The 15365-nt window shown below is 51.6% G+C and overlaps 5 protein-coding genes across 5 annotated transcripts; 2 read left to right on the plus strand and 3 right to left on the minus strand.

The window, feature by feature from the left end:
* Positions 1-998: 998 nt before the first annotated feature.
* On the minus strand, positions 999-3170 carry N7533_007968 (transcription factor domain-containing protein; the record flags this gene model as incomplete). Its single annotated transcript, XM_057104618.1, has 4 exons — positions 999-1762; positions 1836-2360; positions 2425-3013; positions 3084-3170. 4 exons carry the CDS (start codon positions 3168-3170, stop codon positions 999-1001), a joined length of 1965 nt encoding a protein of 654 aa, XP_056959575.1.
* Positions 3171-4206: 1036 nt separating this feature from the next.
* On the minus strand, positions 4207-5849 carry N7533_007969 (actin family protein; the record flags this gene model as incomplete). Its single annotated transcript, XM_057104619.1, has 4 exons — positions 4207-5083; positions 5186-5577; positions 5606-5682; positions 5807-5849. The coding sequence occupies 4 exons, from the start codon at positions 5847-5849 to the stop codon at positions 4207-4209; spliced, it is 1389 nt and encodes a 462-aa protein (XP_056959576.1).
* Positions 5850-6125: 276 nt separating this feature from the next.
* N7533_007970 (telomere length and silencing 1 family protein) lies at positions 6126-7314 on the plus strand (the record flags this gene model as incomplete). Its single annotated transcript, XM_057104620.1, has 3 exons — positions 6126-6523; positions 6598-6974; positions 7067-7314. The coding sequence occupies 3 exons, from the start codon at positions 6126-6128 to the stop codon at positions 7312-7314; spliced, it is 1023 nt and encodes a 340-aa protein (XP_056959577.1).
* A 2179-nt stretch (positions 7315-9493) lies between these two features.
* N7533_007971 (transient receptor potential ion channel family protein) lies at positions 9494-11716 on the plus strand (the record flags this gene model as incomplete). Its single annotated transcript, XM_057104621.1, is given in 3 exon segments — positions 9494-9788; positions 9863-11360; positions 11374-11716. 3 exon segments carry the CDS (start codon positions 9494-9496, stop codon positions 11714-11716), a joined length of 2136 nt encoding a protein of 711 aa, XP_056959578.1.
* Positions 11717-13113: 1397 nt separating this feature from the next.
* On the minus strand, positions 13114-14705 carry N7533_007972 (RNA-binding protein; the record flags this gene model as incomplete). The annotated part of the gene is made up of 4 exons (XM_057104622.1): positions 13114-13250; positions 13351-14371; positions 14431-14594; positions 14669-14705. 4 exons carry the CDS (start codon positions 14703-14705, stop codon positions 13114-13116), a joined length of 1359 nt encoding a protein of 452 aa, XP_056959579.1.
* Positions 14706-15365: the final 660 nt, after the last annotated feature.

Here is a 15365-nt window from a genome sequence, read left to right on the forward strand (position 1 = left end):
TAAATCAATGTTGGTGTAGCACATTCCAATTAAAGTTGATGCCAGCATCCATTGGGGGTGGTCGGGTATAAAATCAAATCACGATCGGGACCAGGAGGACTCCGTAGGCAAACTGTGGGTCATCAAAGGTGGTTGTGCACTGATTAACTGCCCAAGTGAGACTGGGATGGCTGGAGTATGAATCAACATGCAAGGCCACCTCAACAACCACAATTCAGGCGGAGGCGGGGATATTTCACTGGGAAAGCGAGGGCGACAGAGATAAGAGACATCCAGCAGAGGAGGGGGGAAAGAAGAGAGGAAGAAGCCCTCGTGGGGATCAAAGAGATTGAAGTTGAAAGAAAATGATGTGGTGGCGGGGGGGTTGAGGCGTCGTCGTGTTTCAAAAGGAACGAAACCACCAGAGAAATGGGGAAATTAACCCACGGTTCTTGTGGGTTCTTTGAGAGATTGTTGTTAAAAGATTTAAGAGTGTAGGTAGGCAGATAAACTAATTTGTCGAGTAAAATGACCTGAATATTCTTAATTCCTCCTAATTTTATTTTTCTCATTTCTGCGTGTGTAATGGTGCCCCTCCCCTTCCTTCGGCTCCACCAAAGGGGAACTTGACACCGTTCGTTCCATGGCCCACGACTCTTTTGACAAATGACAGATGGCTCTAACGAGCAAAGATGGGAAGCAGGAACTGACGATCGGAACTCGAATGCGCTGACAATAGAACAAGTGGGAACCACCCACGAGTCCGAGGCTGAACAACCGCCTTTTCCGGTTTATTGGCGGCCGATCGCCATTTGAGTATCCACCCACCAACAGGGCGAGAGTTGTCGTGTGTGGTGGAAACGAATTCATGAGAAAGAGACCAGGTTCTAGCCACTGGAGAAACAATGACGATCGACACTTTACCGAACCCGACCACTCTGGAAGCTTACCCCAATTGTCCAGTCATCCCGGCGCTAGCCTGCCCCCCCCCTTCACCCCCGGTGATGGCTGTGGCTAGCTTAGGTACCGTGCTGCTGGTCTTCCTCGGCGAAGACGGGGTCCCAGAAGTTCGTCGGGAGTGAGAGATCCAGGAACTCACCAAAGAGCATGTCAATGTCTGCAAACCCATGCGTCGGGGCTTCAGTATCAAGGTCTTGCATCGATGGGAGCGCACTAGCACTCGCACTCTCTAGCGGTGTTTTCAGCGACCCTGGGCCCTCGCACTCAGGGGCCGCAGTTGGCATTCCCGATACCATATCGATCGTCCCTGGGGCTAAGGCCAACGCAGTTGCATTCGTGTTCGTGGGGAGTGCGAGTCCGGGCGGCTCTAGCTCTGGCTCCTGCGCGGGGGCGGCACGGACTGTAGACAAGCGCGGCAACGGTGCTTCTGCAGGCTGAGGTCGGCGGTGCTCAGGGTTCAAGTCCATCTGGTGCAAGGCTTTTCGCCCCAGTCGCGCCATGGCCTCTGCAGAATACCATTGTGGGCTAATCTTTTCAAGTAGAGAGCAGCAGGACTCGAGACTAGCCTTTGCTCGATTAAAGTGGGTAATCAGTTTGCTTGAGCGAAGCTGTCGATATGAAACTCCCATAGAGAGGGAAATGGCGTATGGCACGATCGGATGAGGCGGAAGTTGATTGTCGCATTCCACGGCGACGATGGAATAGATTCGCACGGCTGCTAGGCCTTGTCGGATTGATGATATTCGGGTTCCATCGAGGCTTTCTGTCAATTTGTAGCGGCAGGATAGGATGGCGACGCAGTGATAGTATAGTTCTAATAAGCCTATTTACTTGTTAGTATATTCTCAATCGGGGGTATTTTTTTTAATATAAAAAAACAACGCGTAATAACATACCGAGAGTAGCAAAGTCTACTTCTCCATTCGTATGCTCCTCCACAATATCCTCAAACGCAGGGAATCCTTCTTCCCACCCGCTCGTAACCCCAGCAGAGGGGCGGTAAAATGATATAACCGTTGCGAGCAATTCTGAAACAGCCAGCCAGACCGCAAAAGCGCCTCGCGTCCCTGCAACTCGTGAATCAGGTTTCGTAACCCCGATATCGCGGTCGGCTAGGAGAACTGGACGACCACCGATACTCGCATGCATCTTATCCAGCGTCCACAGACACCAGAATAGTCTTGGGAGGGGGTCTGCAGATGTTCGGCCCGGCCGGTCAAGATGCAAACCTACCGTTTGAGCCTGGTGGATTGCCTGGCATAGGTGCAGAGATGCGGCTTCGGCTCCTTCGTGTCCTTCGCAGTGTAAAGACATCAAGGCCCATACGCGAATCCGCGTCAGGCGGTCCGGCTCCAGTTCTGCTTCCATTGCTGTGACGAGGCCTTTGTAGAGCTCTGAGCAGAATTGGCGGGTGGATAAAACTGGGCCATTTTCCATTAGGCGGAGGTCGGGGCTGGCTGAGGGGGGATTTGGCTGCGACGAGACAGATGGCTCGATCTAGGAATGTAGATGCGGAGCCGTTTGCTTGAGTCTCCTTCAGTTCTTCGAGATCTAGCACGGGGATGAGAAGGTGGATCTTCTCGATGAATATCGTAGTCAGATTCTCTCGCGTCGTTTTGGGAAGCTCGTGGCAAGCTTGCATTGCAGATACATATCTTTGGTGCAAGATAGAGCTGATCGTTTGGCTCTCGAGAGCTCCTGTTGGTGGTTCAGGCAAGGCCGGGAGAGAGTTTGTGCCTGTATCAGTGGGTTGGCTTTTATCAGGCTCAATCTCATTTTGCGTCGTGGAAGAATTGATCCATAAACCAACCCGATCCCGGAGAGGGCTGTCAGTGGGCGCGTCGAATCTTTCTCGAATGACAGCCTCAGGGTTTAGATCACCCACAAACCGTTCGGTACTGTGGAAGGAGTGGGACGGCAATACTGGATCTGCAGAAGCTGTTCTCCTTCGAGGACGTCGCTCGAAATCATCGCCATCGCCAACGGCATTCGATGCCTGCGCTTTGATTTTGCGCGGCGGTTGACCCGCTTCTTCCGTGGGTTCTATGCCGAGAGTAAGATGTCGACACCGTTTCTAAGAAGGATATCAGTATTCAAGTTATCTCATCCATATCATACATAGGGTCTATGCCACAGTTCTTTACCTTCCGTCGCTGGCATGCGGGACAGGCTCGCGGAGCGCGTGTCCTACTTCGCGACTGGGGAGTATTAGCCAGCCAGGTGAGCTCCATCGATCTCACATCGCACTGTGGGCTGGAGAGTGAATAAATGGAGTGAAACAATTGATTTATCGCAAAAAGAGGTTGATCTTTGATCTGCGACACTACTGTTCCACAGCAGGAGCTCTAGAGGTAAGTTCAAGTTATCGATAACTTTGCGGGGCCAACCAGAGGAGGCTAAATTCCAATCGTTCCCCGGGGCCCCCGGCCTGTGGAGCTCCTATTTACTACGAGGCTTTATCTTTAACACCTTTGAGCAGCTGGGAATCTAGGAATAGTAACTACCTAGGTAGGTATATACCTAGGTAAGGAGGAAATATCAGCCCTGCCAGTGGAGTGTGTGTATTATTTGCATACTCAGTACTAAGTACCTAGGTACAACCTACAATATATTCCAAGATCGTTCAAGTTCTACCAAAACCCCCGGATGCCAGATTCCCTGTAGCTCTCAGACTCATAGGCAGGGTAGGGGCCTAGGGTAGAAGCCTCCAGGATGGTTATCATGAAATAGGACTATGTGCATTGAACACGCGATACTAAGTCTGAAAAAGGGAAAAAGAGATATTAGTAGAAAGACAGGAAAGCAACTGAGAGATACTAGAGGCCTACACTAGCCTGATTGGGCAACGACAACGACGACAACAGCAGCACCTCTGATCGATCGTTACAATTATTGCTGCTACTACTAGTAGTAGTACATATCTCCATTTTCTTTTGAAGTAACCATGGCATTATTCATACACGTACAGAAAAAAGGAGAGAAGAAAAAAGAAAAGAATTCTAGCATTCATTTTTCAGACCCTTGTAGCTGAGCCGAATCAAATCAAAATCAAGTCGAAAATAACTGAATCCGCACACTCAAGCTCGAGCTTAAGCCCCGGCAAAAGCGCCTAAGCATTCAAACGCCCAATGGAAGTCAAAACAACATGGACCAGCACCAACCACTACACTTCATAACACATGAGCCCATTGAAGAACACAAAGCTGGGAAAGAAGGCAACAAAAAAGAAAAGAAAAAAAGAAACAACCCTAAGCAACATACAAAGAATTATTTGCACCGCTTCTCCACAATATTCGCACCATGCTCCTCATATTCCTTCTTCGAAATCCACATCTGGTGGAAAGTGCCCAGACTAGCGAGGATACTGCCGCCGATCCACGACCCGAAGCGACGCTCGGAGGTATTGCCCGGCGCAGAGACACGGACACGAGGGCCAGGGAATAAAGACATGAGCTCCTGGTTCAGTCGCTCCGTGAATCCATACACCAGACTCGAAGCACCGGTGACGACAACATTAGACAACAAATGAGGGCGAATGTCTACATCAACGCCGGCCAGCGATGCCTTAATAACCTCCGGCAATGTCTGCGCCTGTGTCGGCGCGGGAACGGGCGAGTCGGGGTCCGGAATCGCGGCCTTGACGTCGAATAAGGACTCAACGACGCGGAAACGGTCCACGCCAAAGACTTGGTTATATCCGTCTGGAAATTCAAAGGGGCGGCCTGGCGAGCTGCGGGCGAGCTCTTCGTTCGAGATTCCTGTCGGGCCGGGGCCGGAGAGCTTGTTGGGTCCGGGCCAGGCTTGCACGACGCACTCTTTGAATTCTGATAGTGTGCGTTCTTCTTGCAGAGCGCGGTAGGAAGCGTCGGGGGCGCGGTCTGCGGGGAAAGTTCGGTAAGTTGCTTGGGGTGGCTGGCCTGCTTCGACGGCGGTCTTGGAGCTGATCAGGTAGTGGGGGGTGATGGTGATGGGTTGGGGTGAGTTCTTTTTGAACAGGGCGCGGATTTGGGATGAGATGTAGTCGCCGCCCAGTGGAGAGTGCTGCACGCCTCTCTTAAGGATCATGCCATCGTGGACTGGGGTGATGGAGATGTTGGAGGCACCGATATCAATGACGAGTGCGGAGGCCTTGCCGGAAGCGAAACTATTGTCGCGTTAGCAGACTGGATGGATGGGGAGAGCTCATCCAAGCTCAGACTTTCACAATTGGAAGCCTGTAAGTGAAAAAAGCGGGGGGAGAACGTACGCAGCAAGCACACCGTTCCGCGCAAGGTAGAACGCAGGAGTCCCCCATTTCTCCATAGCAATCTCGATAGTCTTCTCGCGCGCCTTGGCAGGGTTCCAACCAGGCTCACTCATCAACAGCGGATTATCAGCCAAAGGCTTCTCATCCGTCTCAACCTCCATCTCGGCTGGAAACTCTTCACTAGGGATATCATTTAATCCATTATGAAAGGGGTTTCCCGGCTTCGTGGCAGTGAGTCGCGAGGCAAAGGAGGACTCCCAAACTTTCTCTGCCATGTCCCAATCCTCGACGATACCGTCCTTGCCGATCGGGTTGTGCACGGAAATCCCCGCGCGTGGCTGGACAAACATGCTGTCGCCGAAGAGTAGCCTCTCTTGCCCCTCATGGCTGTACTTGCCATAGTATGTTGGGATGACGGACTTGGGGGGCGTCTTCACCGGCGAAGCCAGCGCGAGTGGTTGAATAACCTGGATCGAGAACGATGGCGGAGACTTCGTCTAAATTGCATCCGGGGAACACGTTAGCTCAAGCTCATGCAATGTAGTTCGCGTTTTTCTTTTGCTAAAAGTCACAATGGACGACTTTTTGAGGGGGTGTGTCGCATCGCGCAAAGCAACGTACCTCCGCCGTATTCAGCAGCCTGGGGCGGATTGGAAGGATTCATGGCGAAGGCGCGAGTATATGTATGCAATTGAAAAGAGAGAGCAAAGAAATAGATCGATCGGATACGTCAACGTCAGGGCAAGCCGGAAGCTTGCGCGGAGGACAAGGGAGTGGTTCAAGGGAGAGCGGTTCTTTTCGGTGCGGGAGGAGCTTTGGCGGTTGGTTGGCGGAGAGAGAAAGAGAGAAGCTTGGCAGATGACCTCACCCTCTGCACCTCTTTTCTTTCTTTCTACCTGCTCTCCTCAATCCTCTCACCACATCAATTCATACAAACAAGATGGAGGACGTCGATATTGCGCCAGAATCTCTCTTTCGCCCTGCGAAGCGACGCAAGTTCATCCGACGCCGACAAGATGAAGACGAAGAGACAGAGACCAGTCGCGACACAACAACCACCACTAGTACAACAGACCAGAGACATATAGCAGATGGCCAGTCCAAGCTAGAAGACGACGAGGAATCCACACAATCTACTGGCGTCGTCCGTTTGCGACGCCCCAATCCTGCTCGAAAAGGAGGAATTGGATTCTCCGCCACATCGCGACCCGGCCAAAATGCAAACCGACAATCTTCTGCCCTGGTGCCAGGGAGGGACTCCGAAAAAGAGAGCATACGCGACATGACGGAGCGATTTACGGGCAATGCTGGCCAGACGGTGGACGTAGATAGGCACATGTACGACCCTTTCCCCTTGCAAGAGCTTGCAACAACACCGTCATGAAGCCTAGCGAGTAAACTAACAAGATAAGGATGGCCTATATAGATTCCGAAATGGCTAAACGATACCGACACAGCCCGTTACCAGAGAACGAGGAACAACAAAATCAATCAGTCTCGCAGCACTCCGAGAAACCGACAGGAGCAGGAGCAGGAGCAGGACAACCGGAGCGCGAACCCGCTTCACTGGGCAGATTACACGAAATCGACCTCGGCCAAGAGGCCAAGCTGCGCAACATTGAGCGCACCGAAGCAGCAACACGAGGCTTCGCCTCCGGTGAATCACAACCAGATCGCGATCGACCCGGTCCAGCAGAAGACTCCAAGTCCCGACGAAATCGCAAAGGACGGACCAGCGCCGATATCGAACGAGACCGGCTCGTGGAGGAGGTGTTACGTGAGAGCAAGCGTAAGTGCAATCCAGTCTTTCTTTCTTTCTTTCCATATGGGAAGCCTCGCTTGATTCTAGATCCTATTCTGACCCGGTTTTTTACTCCACAGTGGACGTCTACGACGAGCCCGAAGAGGAACTAAATCTCGACGACCAAGCCGCCGACGACCGGATCGCAGAGCAATTCCGGCGCGACTTTATGGATGCGATCCAGTCGAGGCGCCGGGCTCGCACGAATACAAAGCCAGCGACTACCAGTGGTGGCACTGGTAGTAAGGTGGAACCGCCCAAGGGACCAAAGCTTGGGGGTAGTCGGAGTGCGAGAGCTGCGATGCGCGAGATGCAGAGTAAAAAGTGAAGAAAATAAACTCAGATAGAGTGTCGCACACATATAATTCAAACTCGACGTTACAATCATGTACTACGAAACTTGAATCTTTGCGGGGATGATTCGCAGACCAGACGTATCAGATATGCCAGTGTGCGGTGTAGTATACCTAGGTACAGAAGCCTGGAGAAGGAACATGTCACACGCAAAATTATCACAGATCCTGCCAGCGGGCAACAGCTGCCCAGGTGGGTGAGACTGCATGAATGTGACTGCCACGACGTGCTACTCGTAAGAATGAACTTGAAGGATTATCCAATGGATTACGCATGATACTGTCCAGGTGCCACTGCATTCAATACACCTGAACCCTCGGGCCAATTTATACAAATTTCCATTCGCAACGGCTGGTAAGGCACGCAGGACGGGGTACTACTATAGACGACTGCCAAAAATATCGAAAGTTATATTTAAATCCTCAAAACGTCATTTATTAGTTTTCATGGTTTGGAGACCTCAAGCTTTAAGCACAGCTAATCAACCCGTGTGGTGAAATTAGAAGGGTCAACTTTAATATCGGCGGTAGGATCCAGGAACGAAGAAATGTCAGATTGCCCTACTATACTTATTCGGGAGATGAGGCCCACTGCGGTTTGGTTGCCCAGATACAAAAAAAGAATGTACTGAACGAAGTATACGATGGGATGACGATCTGCAGTTCAGTTGCAGTGTGTGATCTCACATGGCACGCCTACGCCACATACCAAGCCTGGGGCTGGAGTGTTTTCTGACAAGCGCAGGAAGGGTCTACATGCAGGCTCAGCCTTGCGGGATACCCGGAGCGCAGACTCTGTGAGACAGGGTAATTATAGACCAGTCGCAGCGGGGGGGTATTTGACTCGGTGTTGGCGCTTGGCCGTGTCTCAGGTTGATGACGCTGGGACCACTCATAAGCAGCTGAGGGTGGATTGTTGTCACAATCTCGATCATCGGGTTAGGGCAGGGCAGGGCAGGACCGCACACGACTCATTTCTCCAGTGGTCACATTCGTGGTGGGAATGGGAAGCAGAGTTTTGACTTCATGAGGTGTACATACTCCGTAATGGACGAGCGAATGTTCTCGCCAGGACCCATTTGGGCCAAGACTCTGGACTCGAATCGAGATCTGCTGGACAGGGAAAGATCCACCAGAGCGTCTAGAACAGAGACGTCCAGCGATCGACGCGTCCCTGTGTCCAGTGTGGCGAACCCTGACCTGGCACTTTCACAGTGAGGAATGTTGCGTAAGACCCGCAGTGACATCCGCGGTTGTCCAGGTTTCAGAAGGTTGAAGAGTGTACCTTGCATTTGTGGTAGGCCCCAGCTGGACGGGATAAACTATTCCTGGTGCATGGAAAAGGCATCATGGGTATTGGTTGTGGCTTGAGCGTGGCGTTGGACTTGGGCCCCTCCCCGACTAGTCAGGACTAGTTCAAGTCTTGGTTTTGGGGAGTGGGAAATCCTGCGTAGCGCCATAGAAGTTATGAAGGGCTAGTGTCTGGTAGTCTCTGGTACCATGGGCGTTGGACGGCCCGCTGGAAGTTGAGCTCCACTGTCAACATGGGGGAGGTGGGAGAATCTGACTACATTCACAGTACCTGTGAATGCGTATCCACGATAAAAATAACATGCCAATAAAATTGGGTAGACCTAGACCAGTAGTGGTAGAGGGGGAATGAATTGGAAGGTAAAAGGAAGAGGAACAGGAAGAGGAAAGGGAGGAGTCTAGACTTCTGAAACGCGGCAGGGCCAATCAATCCTTCCCTTCAGGGGCAATCACACACCACCCACTACTCCGTTCTCCGTACACCTACCACCCTCACACCCACCTCCGGTCGAGACTTTCCCTTTGGCCTCCTCCCTTACTCTCTCTGACTCTCTTTCTCTACTTCCTCCAATTCGACACCTTCGTTTTTCATCTGACCTAGCGACCTCGCTACTCGACTATACTCGTCCTTCGTTCCTCGTCCTCACCTCCTATTCCCTTCTTCAGCTTGCAGGTTGATCCTGCCGCTTTCCACGCGACTATCTTTTCGCTCACTTGCCTATGTGCTTGTAATCTTCTCGCCTTTGTCCTCTCCCTGATGAATTTTTGCCCAATCGTCATTCCCCGATACTAGCGATTAAATATATCTCCTATCTGGTACCTCGACACCAGACCATATTCGATATGCGGTCCTTCGTCTGGGCCCTGCTGGGCCTGGGTGTTGTGCCTGCTCTGGCCACTGACACCCTGAGCACCAGTGGTTTCAACCTGTGCATGACAGACTCCGCTATCAAAGTCCAAAAGCTTGATGTCACCTACACTCGCTCATCTAACGAGGTTGTCTTCGACGTGGCTGGTACCAACTCGAAGGAACAAAACGTTACTGCGACCCTGACCGTGACTGCGTACGGCAATGAACTTTACTCCAAGACGTTCAATCCTTGTGGTGATGAAATCCACGTTGAGCGTTTGTGTCCTGGTGAGTGCCATTCCCTACCATTCCCTCCCAATACCCCTCTCGAATGTGGAAACTGACTGGATGTTCGTGAATAGTCCCCTCTGGCGCCTTCTCTGCCAAGGGAAGCTATAGCATCCCCTCCAATTACGCCAGTCAAATCCCCTCGATTGCCTTCAACATACCCGACCTGGATGGCCAGGCAAAGATGGTCCTGAAGGGTGACAACGGTAATAACGTCGCCTGCGTTCAATCGGAATTGTCCAATGGAAAGTCGACCGATGTGAAGGGTGTCGCCTGGGCCTCCGCCGGTATTGCGGCGGGCGCCCTGGCTCTCAGTGGATTATCTGCCCTCGGTGCCGCAGGTCACCCGGGAGCTCCCTCCTCGAGCCCAGGTTTCGGCGACGTGATGGGCTGGTTCCACTCGATGGCCACCAATGGCATGTTGAGTGTTAGCTATCCTAAAGTCTATTCCAGCTTCTCCAAGAACTTTGCTTGGAGCACCGGTCTCATTTCATGGAACAGCATGCAGAATTCGATCGATAGCTTCCGCGAAGCCACTGGTGGAAACTTGACCAATAACAGCTACAGCTACCTTTACGACCTGTCTTCTAGCTCCTCGAGCACAAATTCGTCAACAACAAGCAAGCGTGACCTAGACATGGTCCTCCGTCTCGGTGGTGAGATGATGGCCCGTTCCGTTGAAACTTCTTCGTCCAACTCGACCAACAGCACGAGCAGCAGCGACAGCCTTTCGGACATTGATTTAACAACTACCTCGGGTCTCAAGAAACTTGGCGAGGACCTTATGGTGCCATCCGCCAATATCTTTATGACTGTTCTCTTGATCTTCGCCATTGTTATCGCCGTCGTTATCGTTGGTATCCTGTTGGTGAAGGTTATTCTGGAAGCCTGGGCCCTCTGGGGAAACTTCCCTAAGAAGCTGGCGACCTTCCGCAAAGATTACTGGGGTCTGATGGCACGTACCATCACCAATATGATCCTTGTTCTGTACAGCATCTGGGTACTCTACTGCGTCTATCAACTGAAGAATGGTGACTCGTGGGGCGCCAAGCTTTTGGCTGCGGTCACTCTGAGTCTCTTCACGGCCGTCTTGATCTTCTTTGCCTGGCGTATCATTTACATGGCTCGCAAGTACAAGAAGGCTGAAGGTGATGCGACTGCCCTATACGACAACAAGGACACCTGGCGCAAGTACAGTCTCTTCTACGATAACTACAAGAAGGACTTTTGGTGGTTGTTTATCCCAATCATCGTCTACTCGTTGGCCAAGGGATGTATCATTGCCGGAGCCCAGGGTCACGGTATGGCCCAAAGTGCCGGTCAGCTGGTTGTCGAGGCTCTGCTCTTGATTCTTCTGCTGTGGAATCGCCCCTACGCCACCAAGTCCTCCATGGGAATCAACATGACTATCCAGATCGTCCGTGTGCTGTCTGTTGCCTGTGTGCTGGTCTTCGTCGAAGAACTGGGTCTTTCCCAGACCACCAAGACAGTCACTGGTATTGTCCTCATTGTCGTCCAGTCCACTCTCACCGGTGTCCTTGCGATCCTCATCGCAGTCAACGCTATCATCATGTGCATCCGCGAGAACCCCCCACGCCAAGAGGAGAAAGGAAGCCGAGAAGGCCAACCGTGATCTCGATGACCTGACCCCCTTGGATGCACGTGAATCACTGCTGATCGAGCACCCCCCGAAGAGAGACTACAACGAAGTCAGCAAGTTCAACTTCGCAAGCCCCTACGAGCCATACAGGGATCAGCCATCACACCGTCACGACTCCGCTGGCAGCCACGAGAACCTCACCTACGCCGGCTACGGCGTCGCCCATACTCATGACCGCAGCTACAGCCAGGAGATTCACGACGGCCGGCAAAGTCCACCAATTGAGGGCCGCCATCCGACTAAACCCGGTTACGGCATGGCGTACTGATACCGATCACTGATCTCACGATGCTGCCGCTGCGTTTCTTTCCTTTAAAGTTCCTTCTTATACCCCCTACTCTCTTTCTCTTTTCCTTTTTGAGAGAGTTCCCGGGGCTGGCTCCATTTGCATTTGGACGCCTTGTCTTCTGTGTTATTGTTTAGCGTGGACGGTTTCCTTCCTTCATTTTCTTATTTGGATTTTTTGTGCCAAAATTACAACCCCTTTCTCTCTCTGGCAGACACGTACGTGTCTGTCTCACTCTACATACTCCACCTTCGTTTTTCTTATCTTGTCCAATACTCACTCCGACCTACTTCCTTGAAGAACTCTCTCTCATTTCAGCGCATTTGTCGTGTCTTCTGTTCAGCTTTGGTGAAAAATGCGTTGTCGATTTTCCTTGTACATGCTATAGATTTGACCATAAAGCAATTTAGTACAACCTTTTATACTTATTTGTCTTCTACAATGTAATAGTAAATCCAAAGTCTTTACTTCGACCCTCATGTTCAAGTTGAAAATTGGTGGAATGGCATAGCGTCACCAGCTTACTCCAATACCTACCTAGATAGGCAGACTCAGGCTCGAGCTACCCTGGAATTCCCGCAAGATTCTAAGAATAGTTCAAACTTGAAGTTTCTTGGCATTACCCACTGGAAGACATGTATTGGCAATGGTACGATACTGACTTTCCGGACACGCTAATAATACACATGGCCTCTCTCAACCCCCTACAAGAGCATTATCTGGCTAGAGAGTAGTCAAATACAGCCGGACCGTGACCGGGCTGGTGCGGTACATTGGAAATTACTAGACTCGACATTTAACTTAACGTACACTACACAGACAGCCGAATTGACTCGGACCATTCCCACTTTTGGGGGTAGGGTAGGGGCGAATATTATCAAGATAACCACACCATGCTAAGCTCTTGCTGATCCCATCTCATCCACTATCGACCATTTCCCGAGGAAATTAAAACAGGCGGAAAAAAAAAAACAGAAAGAAAAAAAGGAAATCCCCAGCCCCGTTCGAAAAAGGAACAGAAATCATGGGACCGGACGTGACCGGACGGACTAGACAGACAGACTTGCTAACCAGGACGGAAATGGATGGAATGGACAGACAGGACAGGACAACCGTAACCGTAACCGCAAGGCAAGAATCAGAGAGTAGACTTTGGACTTTGACGAGGAGGGATTTTTCACTTCAGTTGTAGAAAAACAAGACTAGAAAGGGAGAAGGAGGAAGTAAAAGTAAAAGAGGAAATGGTCAAAGGCAAAAGAAAAGAAGAAAAAAAAGGATACAGATAGAGGCACGCAGATGCCTCTAGGATGTGAGTAACCAGAACCACCGAGACGGAAGAAAGAAGAACTTTTTTTTTTTGCTTTCTCTTCGCTTCCCGTCTACCGAGAATAAGGATGGAAACCACGGTGTCCACCACGACCACCTCCACGATAATTCGCACCAGGCTTGCCGGCGTTACGGGGGCCGGTGGGAGCATTGGCTGGAGCAGCGCTTTGCTGGGGTTGAGGAGGTGTGCCTAGAAGTTGGAAAGAAGAATGAATTAGCAAAACTGATTTACGAAATAACATCCTACTCTGCGGAGCAGGCAGAGTAGGTATGGTATCCATCCAACATACCACGACCCATACTGCCGCCGCGGGCCATGCCCTGAGGCCCAGTGGGGATGTTGGGTTGAGGAACTTCATCGTACATACCCTCCCAAGAGGTCGGCCCACCGCCCTGCTGGTAAGGCGAGAACGAGCGGTTGTCCATGACACGGCGAGCCTGTTGCTGCTCATATTTCTGCTGTTCGAAAGCGATCTGTTCCTGCGCGTTGTAGCCAGGTCCTCCGGCCGCGGCGGCCGCGGCGGCCTGCTGCGCTGACTGTGACTGTTGCTGCTGACCGCGGTTGTAAGGGTTGGGGCTGGCGCCGTCGTTTCCTCCATTACCCTGCTGCATGGCGGGATTCATCATGTTCGGCAAGGGTTGAGACTGAGAGCCGGGGCTCTGCGGGTTAGGGCTCATGCTTCCTTGTTGCTGCTGGGGGTTACCGCCCATTTGCTGCCGTTGCATTTGTTGCATTTGTTGCATCTGCTGCATCATGGCTGGGTTCATTCCACCCATTGCGCCCATGCCACCAGGCATGCCGCCGGCACCGGCGCCGCCGGCCATGTTCATCTGCTGCTGCATCATGGCAAAATATTGCTGCATGCGCTGCCAGTACTGGGCCATCATTTGCGGAGTCATGCCGTTGGCCATACCCTGCTGTCCCCCACCCTGTTGCTGGGAGCCACCGTCTCCGCCGCCTTGGTTCATATTCTGATAACCGCCATCGCGGCCACCGCGACGACCACCGCGGTCCTCATCGCGCAGGTTGCCGCGAGGTTGAGCCTTCTTGACTTCGATGGGCTTGCCTAGGATTTCTAGGGGTCGGGAGAGCGCATTTTCGACGGCTGCTTCGCTGTCGAAGGTCACAAAGCCGAATCCGCGGGGACGGCCGGTGTCCTTGTCGATCATGAGAGTTGCATCGACGACTCGGCCGAATTGCATGAAGAACTGCTTGAAGTCTTGCTCGGTGGCTTCTTGGCTCACGCCGCCGACGAAGATCTTGCTTGTCTTTTCCTGTTCATCGCGGGGGATGGCACGCTTGGGATCGATCTTTGAGGTGTTAGTCTGAAGGGACGCTGAGCTTTGTGGGCCAGGTCGGATAATCTTACAATTTTGCCGTCCAAGTAATGTTCCTTGACCATCACCGTGTTAACGGTTTTAGGGTCACGGAAGGTCAGGAATCCAAAACCACGCGAGCGCTGCGTGGCGCTATCCCGCATGACTGTGCATTCTTGGACCTCGCCGAATTGAGAGAAATATTCACGAAGAGTATCTGCCACAAACCCGTTAGATTAAATTCCATATAAATTATTCCCTTCCGGTCCATGTCCTGCATGAAATACATACGATCCGTAGTTTCCCAGTTCAATCCTCCAATGAACATTTTCCTAACCAGAGTAATAAGTAATTAGCATCGACGGATATAGAATGATATCAAATCAAACGAATACAAGTGCCCCCGAGAATGCAAAATGCAACGGCAAGACTCAAGTCAAATCAATCACATGGCTGAAGAAAGTGTAAATGAATGCTCGTGCTATCGAGCTGGGTGGTGCTAAGCTGCTATTCACGAATACAGCTAATGCTGAACTGAAACTGTCTGGAGAAGGCAGGGGGCCCCCATTTCTGTGTTTGCTTGCGGCATATAGATGAGATACACGCTAAATGCGCAGAGTACGTAGAATCACGTATCGACTCCACGGCGTTATTCCAAAGTTCCCTTTCCCAAGCCCACTTGGTTTACATGAGCCTGGGGTGGGGGTACCTTGATGCCGTTTCCTCCTCTTGAGAACTTGCCACGCCATAGGCGGGCGATGTAGAAGATGTGGTCTGCGAACGGAACTCTTGAGGGCGAATAAGTGGATTGTCACTGTCTCTCTTTCTGTGCTTGCTTTTCTTTCCCAGCTAGGGAGAACCTTTGCTTGTCCAATAGAGAAGTCCCATGCTAGAATCGCATAGACACTAGCTTGATCAACTCTGACCAGACAGCGTTGCTACTTCTTGCTCTGCTCTATCAACGTATATCGACAAGAAGCTCTATAGT

This window comes from Penicillium manginii (genome assembly GCF_028828005.1).
Source record: "Penicillium manginii strain IBT 31320 chromosome Unknown utg000005l:1.0-5665137.0:1.0-5668048.0, whole genome shotgun sequence".
NCBI classification, from domain to species: Eukaryota; Fungi; Ascomycota; class Eurotiomycetes; order Eurotiales; family Aspergillaceae; genus Penicillium; species Penicillium manginii.